Source organism: Oncorhynchus clarkii, chromosome 17 (genome assembly GCF_045791955.1).
Source record: "Oncorhynchus clarkii lewisi isolate Uvic-CL-2024 chromosome 17, UVic_Ocla_1.0, whole genome shotgun sequence".
Lineage (NCBI taxonomy): Eukaryota > Metazoa > Chordata > Actinopteri > Salmoniformes > Salmonidae > Oncorhynchus > Oncorhynchus clarkii.
The window spans coordinates 85,583,557-85,596,201 of NC_092163.1; the positions used below are offsets into that span (position 1 = coordinate 85,583,557).

General features: G+C 42.8%; 1 protein-coding gene across 1 annotated transcript in view; it reads right to left on the reverse strand.

Annotated features, from left to right (window-relative positions):
* LOC139371483 (synapsin-2-like) overlaps positions 1-10,395 on the reverse strand; it is a 218,542-nt gene extending 208,147 nt beyond the window's left edge. Inside the window, 1 exon segment of the mRNA XM_071111936.1 lies at positions 9,530-10,395. Coding sequence (XP_070968037.1) covers positions 9,530-9,933 — 404 coding nt within the window. The 5' untranslated portion in view covers positions 9,934-10,395.
* Between the last annotated feature and the right edge of the window lie 2,250 nt (positions 10,396-12,645).

Here is a 12,645-nt window from a genome sequence, read left to right on the forward strand (position 1 = left end):
TCAACTCCAGCCACTTTAATAATGGGAATTGATGGGAAATTATGTAAATATATCACTAGCCACTTTAAACAATGCTACCTTATATAAATGTTACTTACCCTACATTATTCATCTCATATGCATACGTATATACTGTACTCTATATCATCGACGGTATCCTTATGTAATGCATGTATCACTAGCCACTTTATACTATACTATGCCACTTTGTTTACATACTCATCTCATTTGTACATACTGTACCCGATACCATCTACTGTATCTTGCCTATGCTGCTCTGTACCATCACTCATTCATATATCCTTATGTACATATTCTTTATCCCCTTACACTGTGTACAAGACAGTAGTTTTGGAATTGTTAGTTAGATTTCTTGTTATTACTGCATTGTCGGAACTAGAAGCACAAGCATTTCGCTACACTCGCATTAACATCTGCTAACCATGTGTATGTGACAAATAAAATTTGATTTGATTTGATTTGATTTGATTTGATTTGGTATTACAGACTCGGAGAGGTTGAGCATGTCAGTGAAGACACTTGCCAGTTGGTCAGCGCATGCTCGCAGTATATGTCCTGGTAATCCGTCTATCCCTGCGGCCTTGTGAATGTTGACCGGTCTAAAGGTCTTACTCACATCGGCTGCAGAGAGCATGATCACACAATCTTCCGGTAGAGCTGGTGCATAGAAGTAGTTTAGCTCGTCTTGAAGGCTCGTGTCATAGGGTAGCTCTCGGCTGTGCGTCCCTTTGTAGTTTGTAATGGTTTGCATGACCTGCCAGATTCAAAGAGCGTCAGAGCCGTTGTAGTAGTATGACTCGATTTTGGTCCTTTATTGACGCTTTGCCTGTTTGATGGTTCATCGGAGGGCATAGCAGGATTTCTTATAATCTCCCGGGTTAGAGTCCCACTCCTTGAAAGCGGCAGCTCTAGCCTTTAGCTCAGTGCGGATGCTGCCTGTTATCCATCGCTTCTGGTTGGGGTATGTATGTACGGTCACTGTGGGGACGACGTCATCGATGCACTTATTGATGGAGCCTATGATAGATGTGACATACTCCTCAATGCCATTGGAAGAATCCCGGAACATGTTCCAGTCTGTGCTAGCAAAACATTCCTGTAGCTTCGCATCTGCTTCATCTGACCACTTTTTTTTATTGAAATAGTCACTGATGCTTCCTGCTTTAATTTTTGCTTGTAAATAGGAATCAGGAGGATAGAATTATGGTCAGATGTGTAAAATGGAGAGAGAGCTTTGTATTTGTCTCTGTGTGTGGAGTACACGTGGTCCAGAGTTGTATTTTTCCTCTGGTGGCACATTTAACATGCTAATAGGAATTTGGTCAAACTAATTCAAGTTTCCCTGCATTAAAGTCCCCGGCTACTAGGAGCGCCGCCTCTGGGTGACCATTTAACTGTTTGCTTATGGCAGAATACAGCTCATTCAGTGATATATTAGTGCCAACCTCTGACTGAGGTGGTATGTAAACATAAGAATAATACAGATTAACTCTCTCGGTAGGTAGTGTGGTCTACAGCTTATCATAATATACTCTACCTCAGGCGAGCAATAGCTCGAGACTTCCTTAGATCTAGTGCACCAGCTGTTATTTACAAAAATACATAGTCCACCGCCCCTTGTCTTACCAGACGCCGCTGTCTATACTGCCGGTACATCGTATAACCAGCCAGCTGTATGTTGATATTGTCATCGTTCAGCCACGACTCCGTGAAGAATAAGATGTTAGTTTTAAATGTCCCATTGGTAGTTTAATCTTCCACGTCGTCGATTTCATTGTCCAAAGATTGCACGTTTGCTAGCAGAATTGAGGGAAGTGGGGATTTATTCGATCGCCTCCTACTCCTCAGAAGGCAGCCCGCTCTCCGGCCCCTCCTTCTCCGCCTCCTCTTCACGCAGATTACTGGGGTCGGGGCCTGTTCCCGAGGGAACCGTATATCCTCGGGCTCGTCACTGTCGTGGAAGAAGAAAAAGGATTCTGCTAGTCCGCGGTGAGGAATCGCAGTCCTAATGTCTAGAAGTTATTTTCAGTCATAAGAGATGCTAGCGGCAACATTATGTACAAAATAAGTAACTAAATAAGCTACAAACAAGGCAGATCAATAAAAAAAAACACATCAGTTGGGGGCATGTAAAACGTCTGCCTTCTGGTCAGGCGCCATCTTACAGTTCTGTAGTAATTTTCACCTCCCCCCCACACAGGTCTGCTGTAACTTTCACACCTTCACACAGTTCTGTTTTTACTTTCATATCTTCACAGTTCTGTTTACGTCTTCACAGACTTCTCCTGTCATTTTCACACAATTCTGCTGTATACTTCAGACCTTCACACAGATCTGCTGCCACCTTCTCACAGATCTGCTGTCACCTTCACACAGTTTTGCTGTCACCTTCACACAGTTTTGCTGTCACCTTCACACCTTCATACAGTTCTGCTGCTTACTTCACATGTTCACACAGTTCTGCCTACATATTCACACAGTTCTGCTGTCTCCTTCACACAGTTCTGCTGTCACCTTCACACAGTTCTGCTGTCTCCTTCACACAGTTCTGCTGTCACCTTCACACAGTTCTGCTGTCACCTTCACACAGTTCTGCTGTCACCTTCACACAGTTCTGCTGTCACCTTCACACAGTTCTGTTCTCACCTTCACACAGTTCTGTTCTCACCTTCACACATTTCTGCTGTCAACTTCTGCTAAGGCAGCAGCAGCTACTTTTACTGGGGTCCAGCAACATTAAGACAGTTATATACAATAAAAAAGATTACCTGACATTACATTTCATAACGCTGTCTGTAGCTTATGTGGGGCGGCAGGGTAGCCTAGTGGTTAGAGAGTTGGACTAATAACCGAAAGGTTTCATGTTCAAATCCCCGAGCTGACAAGGTACAAATCTGTCATTCTGCCCCTCAACAGGCAGCTAGCCAACTGTTCCTGGGCCGTCATTGAAAATAAGAATTTGTTCTTAACTGACTTGTCTGGTTAAATAAAATTAAAAAAATGCCTACCCATGAACTGTAACACAGTACAATCTTTGAAATTATTGCATGTAGAGGCTTCTCTGCCTGATACCAAGCATGGAAATGTAATGTTAATTTATGAACTATTTACCATAGAATGATGATAACATGTGTTTGCTCCAAAGCATGATGTGGAGAGGAACATTGAATATTGCAGTTGACATTCTGTTGTGTATTACGTTTTACACATTCATCCAAAAAGATGGCGGTGCAGATGGAAACATAACAGTGGGAACTCCAAAAGCCATTTCATATTCGAATGACGCATGCTAATATTTATATAGCAAAGGTGTCACTCCCTCTTTCTCCCTCCCTCCCTCGCTCCCTGTTTCTCCATCCCTCCCTCCCTCCCTCCGTCTCTCTCTCTCCCTCACCCTTTTTCTCTCACTCTCTGATAACATCATGGCGCAGTGGACTGGAGTAGAGTAGCCCTGAGGAGGTCATGTGACGTTGTCTCAGACTGATGCAGCACGTGTCACTACTCTGGGCGTCAGGCAGCCGTTTCCCGGGCAACAGAACAGAGTGTGGAACCCCACGGCCTCTTTTCACTTCCCATCAGCGTCTGTTCATTGTGTGTGTGTACTGAGAGTCAATGTCATTACAGAGCAAGGTAGAACAGAGCACTGAGTACTCTCTCTCCGCTTTGTCTCACTAGCAGGAGGAAATGTGATTATTTACCCAGCAGGTCTTGCAGCTCAGAGCCAAATTGTGTTGTGTCCTCCGGTTAATCAGCGTTCTTTAATACCTAAAATAGATTCCTGTCATTTCATATGAAACTCAGGGATGGTTTTATATTTGAGAGGGATCTGAAAAAACAACAGGGACACAGAGCTGGTACATGATGTCACATACCACTGTGTTTCACGGTGTAACATCTCTGGGTTTCGTAATGTGACATTACTGTGTAGCATAATGTGACATCAATGTTTCACGGTGTAACATAATGTGACATATTACTGTGTTCCACTGTGAAGCATAATGTGACATATTACTGTGTTCCACTGTGTAGAATAATGTGACATATTACTGTGTTCCACTGTGTAGCATAATGTGACATCTGTTTCACGGTGTAACATAATGTGACATATTACTGTGTTCCACTGTGTAGCATAATGTGACATATTACTGTGTTCCACTGTGTAGCATAATGTGACATCTCTGTTTCACGGTGTAACATAATGTGACATCTCTGTTTCACCGTGTAACATAATGTGACATCTCTGTTTCACTGTGTAACATAATGTGACATCTCTGTTCCACGGTGTAACATAATGTGACATATTACTGTGTTCCACTGTGTAGCATAATGTGACATATTACTGTGGTCCACTGTGTAGCATAATGTGACATCTCTGTTTCACGGTGTAACATAATGTGACATATTACTGTGTTCCACTGTGTAGCATAATGTGACATCTCTGTTTCACGGTGTAACATAATGTGACATATTACTGTGTTCCACTGTGTAGCATAATGTGACATCTCTGTTTCACGGTGTAACATAATGTGACATATTACTGTGTTCCACTGTGTAGCATAATGTGTTGGAATTATCCCTCTAACCACATGGCATTATTGCATCAAAAATAATATGGCATTCATTCATAATACTGCAAATTCCAAAATGAAACTAAGAGATCAGGTTGGTGTAACATGATGTGACATATCACTGTATTTCAGCATGTAATACGACTGTGTTCTACTTTGTAACATAACGTGAATAAGATGATGATTGAACGATTGATTACCTGAATGCAATGGGAAGGCCTGAGAATACCTTGGTGAATGTTGCTCTTAGTGTACCAGTGTTTAAGGGTGACCCACTAGACTACAGGTTCTTTGCACGTGTCTTTGAACATACTATTGAAGGCAGTACCGAGCAATTCACCATGGGGCAACCCAGAGATCGATTCCGCAGTTGCCAACATATGGAGGCTGACAGAAGTTATAGAGGCCTCCAATTAGGGTTGAAGATTCCAAATCCCTACTCGCCTTTGCAGTTTCTCTCACTGGATGCCTCAACACTATGAATAAGCTCCAATATGTGACCGACCTGCTCGATTCAGTCTTATGTATTTTTTAAAAACTTTTCTTTACGTTGGATAAAAGTAGAGACTCAGAGCTAGAAAATAGTATGTAATTTACTGCAGTTGAGGAACAATTGGAAAGTCATTCTGCTTTGAAAGTTGATAAACCTGTAATTCTACTTTTGAGAAAATGTCCCTTGAATAATTTGGTACACCTAGTGGAGAGCTCTTCTTTGTCTACAATTATTCAGTATCGTTAACACCCTCTTAAGGATTCACAGGAGGCCTTTGCTAAACAGAGTGAGTACAGTAGTGTACTAAACAACCAAAGATTTCAAGACTAAAGGCTAGTTTATGCTACGTCCATTGAGATGTCTGTATACAGTTGTCGCAGTGACATCATTAACATTCTATTGTTGTCCCACATCAAACTTGTCGTTATGAAAAATCATAAACACAAAAAGGACAGGCTGCATGACATCAGCAGCCTGGTGGTACAAAATATCATAACTGGTGTGTTTTAACACCAATAAACCTATTCGTTTTGAAAATGTATTTAATATATGTCAATCTAGAAAATCAGGCAATTAAAAGCAACTTTCTAAACAAAGTTTTGATTCGTATCTAGCTTGTAAGCTATCTAGCTAATGCTAAAGTAGCTGGCTAGGTAGTTAAAATAATGACCATATCATATACAGTTGAAGTTGGAAGTTTACATACACTTAGGTTGGAGTCATTAAAACTTGTTTTTCAACCACTCCACGCATCCTCTGTATAACAGGACATCTCTCTATCCTCCTCATAATATAATATTGTATCGGTATTTATTAGAGAGGGGTAAAGAAAGATTTTGTTCGGGCGCCAGGCAGGTATTAACCATGCCGAAAGGAAAAGAGTAGAATAGAGAGAGTACCACTACCAGACCCACACACATCATCAGAAGAGACTGCCTAGAGTGTAGCCCGTTTACCAGATAGCCAGTGGAGGGAAAAGAGAATACACACCATATAAAACCCACATCACAGCACAGGGGTAACCCCGACAAGAATACCTCATACAATAATACTAATACTAATAATGGCAGAGCAATTCAACAGCAACTTCATACAAGAACGAACCCAGTCATCAACAGAGGATTTGCAATAATCTGTATTATTTTCTAGTGGATGAGTGCAGAGGGTATGAATGGCTGTTCATCGACACAACAAAGGCCTTAAAAATGTCCACAGTCTTCTCGGCCACATGTCATTAGTACACCTCACCTCAATACAGTTCACATAACAATACACAACTTGCAAGCAACCTCCCTTTTAACAAAAATGTCCATCAAAATACTTCTGGCAGGGCAATAATAGTCCAGCTCTAATGAACTTCAATGGGAAGGGCATTTGAAAAATAGAGAGTCTGTTGCAGGGTAAAGCACTGGAACGAGAGGGAAGAGAAAGAGAGAGAAAAAGAGAAATCTTAGCTGTGGTCTTCAGGCCTGCCGGTGTACTGTCTGACTGTCCGATAGTTTGTTGGTTTGTATGTTAAAGCTTCGCAACAATGTTGCTACTAATCCGTGCGATCCATAACGTGCGGTTCCAAACAAAAACAACCACGACCTAGAGCGATTACACCGATGATTGAGTTAAACACTCTATAAACTACACACGCTGAAAACAAACAAAACTTCTGCAGCACAGCACACACAATCAAACTGTCGCGCCACCCAAGAGCCCCTCCCCAAAGAGCTGAATGAGCTCTCTTTATTTCCTCCTTCCTTACTGCTCATGCGCTCTTAAAGTGGCAGTGCACGGTGAAGGCTCTGTGCAGATTTCGCCACAACATCTCTCTATCCTCTTTATAACATTAAATCTCTCTATCCTCTTTATAAGACAGCATGTCTCTATCCTCTTTATAACACAGCATGTCTCTATCCTCTTTATAACACAGCATGTCTCTATGCCCTTTATAACACAGCATGTCTCTATCCTCTTTATAACTACAGAGGGTAGTGCATACGGCCCAGTACATCCAGTACATACCCAGTACATACATGGGACTAAGCTTCCTGCCATCCAGGACCTCTACACCAGGCGGTGTCAGAGGAAGGCCCTAAAAATGGTCTCTACTACCACATGGCAAGTGGTACCGGAGTGCCAAGTCTAGGACAAAAAGGCTTCTCAACCGTTTTTACCCCCAAGCCATAAGACTCCTGAACATGTAATAAATTGACTACCCGGACTATTTGCATTGTGTGCCCCCCCAACCCCTCTTTGTACGCTGCTGCTACTCTCTGTTTATCATGTATGCATAGTCACTTTAACTATACATTCATGTACATACTACCTCAATTGGGCCGTCAACCAGTGCTCCCGCACATTGGCTAACCGGGCTATCTGCATTGTTCTATAACATAACATATCTCTATCCTCTTCATAATATAACACATCTCTTTATCCTTTTTATAAAATAACATCTCTCTATCCTCTTTATAACATTACAGAACATATATCTATCCTCTTTATAACACATCTCTCTATCCTCTTTATAATATAACATCTCTCTATCCTCTTTATAATATAGCATCTCTCTATCCTCTTTATAATATAGCATCTCTCTATCCTCTTTAAAATATAGCATCTCTCTATCCTCTTTATAATATAGCATCTCTCTATGCTCTTTATATTATAGCATCCCTCTATCCTCTTTATAATATAGCATCTCTCTATGCTCTTTATATTATAGCATCTTTCTATCCTCTTTATAATATAGCATCTCTCTATCCTCTTTATAATATAGCATCTCTCTATCCTCTTTAAAATATAGCATCTCTCTATCCTCTTTATAATATAGCATCTCTCTATCCTCTTTATAATATAGCATCTCTCTATGCTCTTTATATTATAGCATCTTTCTATCCTCTTTATAATATAGCATCTCTCTATCCTCTTTATAATATAGCATCTCTCTATCCTCCTTATAATATAGCATCTTTCTATCCTCTTTATAATATAGCATCTCTCTATCCTCTTTATAATATAGCATCTCTCTATCCTCTTTATAATATAGCATCTCTCTATGCTCTTTATATTATAGCATCTTTCTATCCTCTTTATAATATAGCATCTCTCTATCCTCTTTATAATATAGCATCTCTCTATCCTCTTTAAAATATAGCATCTCTCTATCCTCTTTATAATATAGCATCTCTCTATGCTCTTTATATTATAGCATCCCTCTATCCTCTTTATAATATAGCATCTCTCTATCCTCTTTATAATATAGCATCTCTCTATGCTCTTTATAATATAGCATCTCTCTATGCTCTTTATAATATAGCATCTCTCTATGCTCCTTATAATATAGCATCTCTCTATGCTCTTTATAATATAGCATCTCTCTATGCTCTTTATAATATAGCATCTCTCTATGCTCTTTATAATATAGCATCTCTCTATGCTCTTTATAATATAGCATCTCTCTATGCTCCTTATAATATAGCATCTCTCTATCCTCTTTATAATATAGCATCTCTCTATTCTCTTTATAATATAGCATCTCTCTATCCTCTTTATAATATAGCATCTCTCTATCCTCTTTATAATATAGCATCTCTCTATCCTCTTTATAATATAGTATCGCTCTATGCTCTTTATTACATAACTTGTCTCTATGCTCTTTATTGCATAACTTGTCTCTATGCTCTTTATTACATAACTTCTCTACCCTCTTTATCACATAGCATCTCTCTATGCTCTATATCACACAGCATCTCTCTATGCTCTTTAACAGAACATCTCTCTGTCCTCTTTATAACAGAACATCTCTTTATAACAGAACATCTCTCTATCCTCTTTATAACAGAACATCTCTTTACAACAGAACATCTCTCTATCCTCTTCATAACATCTCTCTGTCCTCTTTATAACATAACATGTCTCTATCCTTAACATCCCTCTTAGCCCAGAGCTAGCAGGGGGCTGTTGATTCCCAGGGAATAGAGTGGTAGCTGTGTGTTGAAATAGTATAACCATCTGACTATCAAGCTTCAAACACTGATTTCAATATGGGAAAAGGGAAAAGGAAATAGGATGTATGCATGTAATAGAATATCATTGTCAATGCTCAGTGCTCACACACCTCAGATGCATCTTGTGCAGTCATATTTTACTGTTGTCCAACCTAATCCTAAATCAATCCAACCTGATCCTGCAGCTCACCAATGACAACTGACATTACATTTCCATTTCAGACATTTAGCACACTCTAATTCAGAGCAACTTACATTAAGACAGTTATGACAACAAACCCAACTCCAACATCAATCTGAGTGTGTATTCTGATCCATACGGTTATCCCTATGCCCTAAGCCCTGTGCAGGTTCCTACTGCCCTATTGGAATCCACCCTGACTGTTCTCATATAGCCAACAGGATGAGCTGATTTGTTGAGTCATGCCGTCCAGGTGTCCACTCACCACACGTACTGCTGCTCGTCGATGACCAGCAGTATCTTAAATCTCATGGAGACATGACCAGGCCCGGGTGCTGGGTTCTGATCCACCAAGCCAGCTGACACTGCTGTTTGTTTTACCACATTAGTGATGGAACTCAGAGAGGTCAGGGAGCTGAAGAACCCAGAGCCTGAAGAAGGGGCCGAGGCTGGGGAAGCCTGGGCAGGCTGGGGCCCACACTCTGGAGCTGGGGGGGCAGCATTGAGAGCTGGTGCTGGAACTTGTCCTGGGGATGTGGCTGGGACTCCTGGGGTGGCTGTAGAGGGGGGAGGCGGTGGAGGGTCAGATCTCTGGAGGTCTGTCATGTAGCCATTAGGAAGATTAGCTATAAAGCTGCTGTCAGACAACCGGCGACGCAGGAAATTCATGGTAGCGGTTGAGAGAGAGCTGACAGAGAAATTTGAGAGAGAGAGCTAGTCGGATGGAGAGAGCTTTGCAAGTGGAGTGGAGAGCTATCGGATGGTCGGATGGAGAAAGCTGTACTATCGAAGTAGAGCTATGTATGAGGGTTGTTGCTGCTAGAGGATCCTGGAGAGCTGGATGAGGCTCCTGCACGGTGTGGTGGTGTAGCAGAGGCTCTAGTCCAGTCTTCTAGCTCTCCACACCACAGAGAATAGATGCTTGTTTCCCCCTCCGAGCTTCACCAGCTTCTCCTATGGAGTGTTGTGGTGTGTTTTTGTGAGTGCAGGGTGTGTATGTGGTGATGCTGTCCCTCGATAAGGTACTGGTGGTATCCTGCTACTCTGCCTGTCCCCATCAGCGACAGAAACCCGAATGTCTGCAAGAGATGATTTCACTCTGCCTCTCGTCCTCTTTCTGCTTCTCTCTCTCTCTCTCTCTCTGTAGCTCTGCTCTCTCCTCTGCCTCTCTCTCTCTCTGCCTCTCTCTCTGCCTCTCCTCCACCTCTCTCCTGCACCTCTCTCTCTCTCTCTGCCTCTCCTGCATCTCTCGCTCTCTCCTCCACCACCTATATCTCTCTCTCTTTCTCAATTTCTCTCCTCCGCCTCTTTCTCCTCCACCACCTCTCGCTCTCTCACTCTCTCTCAATCTCTCCTCCTTTCTCTCTCTCTGCTGCTCTATCTCTCCTCTATGTAGTATGTATGGTGGTTGGTTGTCCCCCTCCCCCTCTCTCAATTGTATTCAATTCTATCTCTCCCCCCCTCTATCGCTCTTCCTCTCTGTAGTATGTATGGTGGTTGGCTTTTCCCCTCCCCCTCTCTCTCAATTCGTTTCAATTCTCCTTCTCTCTCAATCTCTCTCCTTACCCCCCTTCTCTCTCTCTCTCTGCCGCTCTATCTCTATTCCTCTCTGTAATATGTATTCTGGTTTGCTGTCCCCCTCCCCCTCTCCCTCATCATAGTTATGTGACGCAGCTCTGTGTACTGCAGCCTCTGAAGTGTTAGGGTTACAGGGAGGGAGGCTTAGTGTATAGTAGTGTAGCTTCTGAAAGGGTTTCCAGTCAATGTGAATGTGTATAGAGGGAGGTGCAGTGTTACTTACGCACAGACTCCACTCTACTCTGCTGTGACGGCTTCCCTCTCTGTCTCACTCCCTATTCCTCCCCCTCTTCTTATTTTAGCCTCATAATAAACATGAAAGCCTTTGGAAAGCCTCCTGTCTGGGTTGCCCCCCCCCCCCCCCCTTGGGTTGTGCCGTGGCAGAGGTCTTTGTGGGCTATACTCAGCCTTGTCTCAGGATGGTAAGTTGGTGGTTGAAGATATCCCTCTAGTGGTGTGGGGGCTGTGCTTTGGCAAGGTGGGTGGGGTTATATCCTTCCTGTTTGGCCCTGTCCGGGGGTGTCCTCGGATGGGGCCTCAGTGTCTCCTGACCCCTCCTGTCTCAGCCTCCAGTATTTATGCTGCAGTAGTTTATGTGTCGGGGGGCTAGGGTCAGTTTGTTATATCTGGAGTACTTCTCCTGTCCTATTCGGTGTCCTGTGTGAATCTAAGTGTGCGTTCTCTAATTCTCTCCTTCTCTCTTTCTTTCTCTCTCTCGGAGGACCTGAGCCCTAGGACCATGCCCCAGGACTACCTGACATGATGACTCCTTGCTGTCCCCAGTCCACCTGGCCGTGCTGCTGCTCCAGTTTCAACTGTTCTGCCTTATTATTATTCGACCATGCTGGTCATTTATGAACATTTGAACATCTTGGCCATGTTCTGTTATAATCTCCACCCGGCACAGCCAGAGGAGGACTGGCCATCCCACATATGCTCTCTCTAATTCTCTCTTTCTTTCTCTCTCTCGGAGGACCTGAGCCTTAGGACCATGCCCCAGGACTACCTGACATGATGACTCCTTGCTGTCCCCAGTCCACCTGACCGTGCTGCTGCTCAAGTTTCAACTGTTCTGCCTTATTATTATTCGACCATGCTGGTCATTTATGAACATTTGAACATCTTGGCCATGTTCTGTTATAATCTCCACCCAGCACAGCCAGAAGAGGACTGGCCACCCCACATAGCCTGGTTCCTCTCTAGGTTTCTTCCTAGGTTTTGGCCTTTCTAGGGAGTTTTTCCTAGCCACCGTGCTTCTACACCTGCATTGCTTGCTGTTTGGGGTTTTAGGCTGGGTTTCTGTACAGCACTTTGAGATATCAGCTGATGTACGAAGGGCTATATAAATACATTTGATTTGATTTGATTTGATTTGGAAACAGTGGTAGGCTGAATTTATTTTTTGGGGGGATGGTTTGTCCTCGGGGTTTCACCTGCCCTATCAGTTATGTTATACTTACAGACATTATGTGAACAGTTTTAGAATCTTTAGTGTTTTCTATCAAATTCTACCAATTATATGCATATCCTGGCTTCTGGGCCTGAGTAACAGGCAGTTTGCTTTGGGCACGCTTTTCATCCGGACATCAAAATACTGCCCCCTAGCCCGAAGAGGTTAAGGGTTAGAGTTTGGGGTAGGGTTAGGGGTTAGGGGGTTGGGGTTAGGGTTAGGTTTTTGTTTAAGGAATCCACAAGGTCAATCTGATACCTTCAAGCTAATTCAGAGACCGGGGGGAGGGTTGTACTTCGCTTGCAGAATAGGGGAGTTAGGTTTAGCGGTTAGGGGTTAGGGTTGGGATTGGA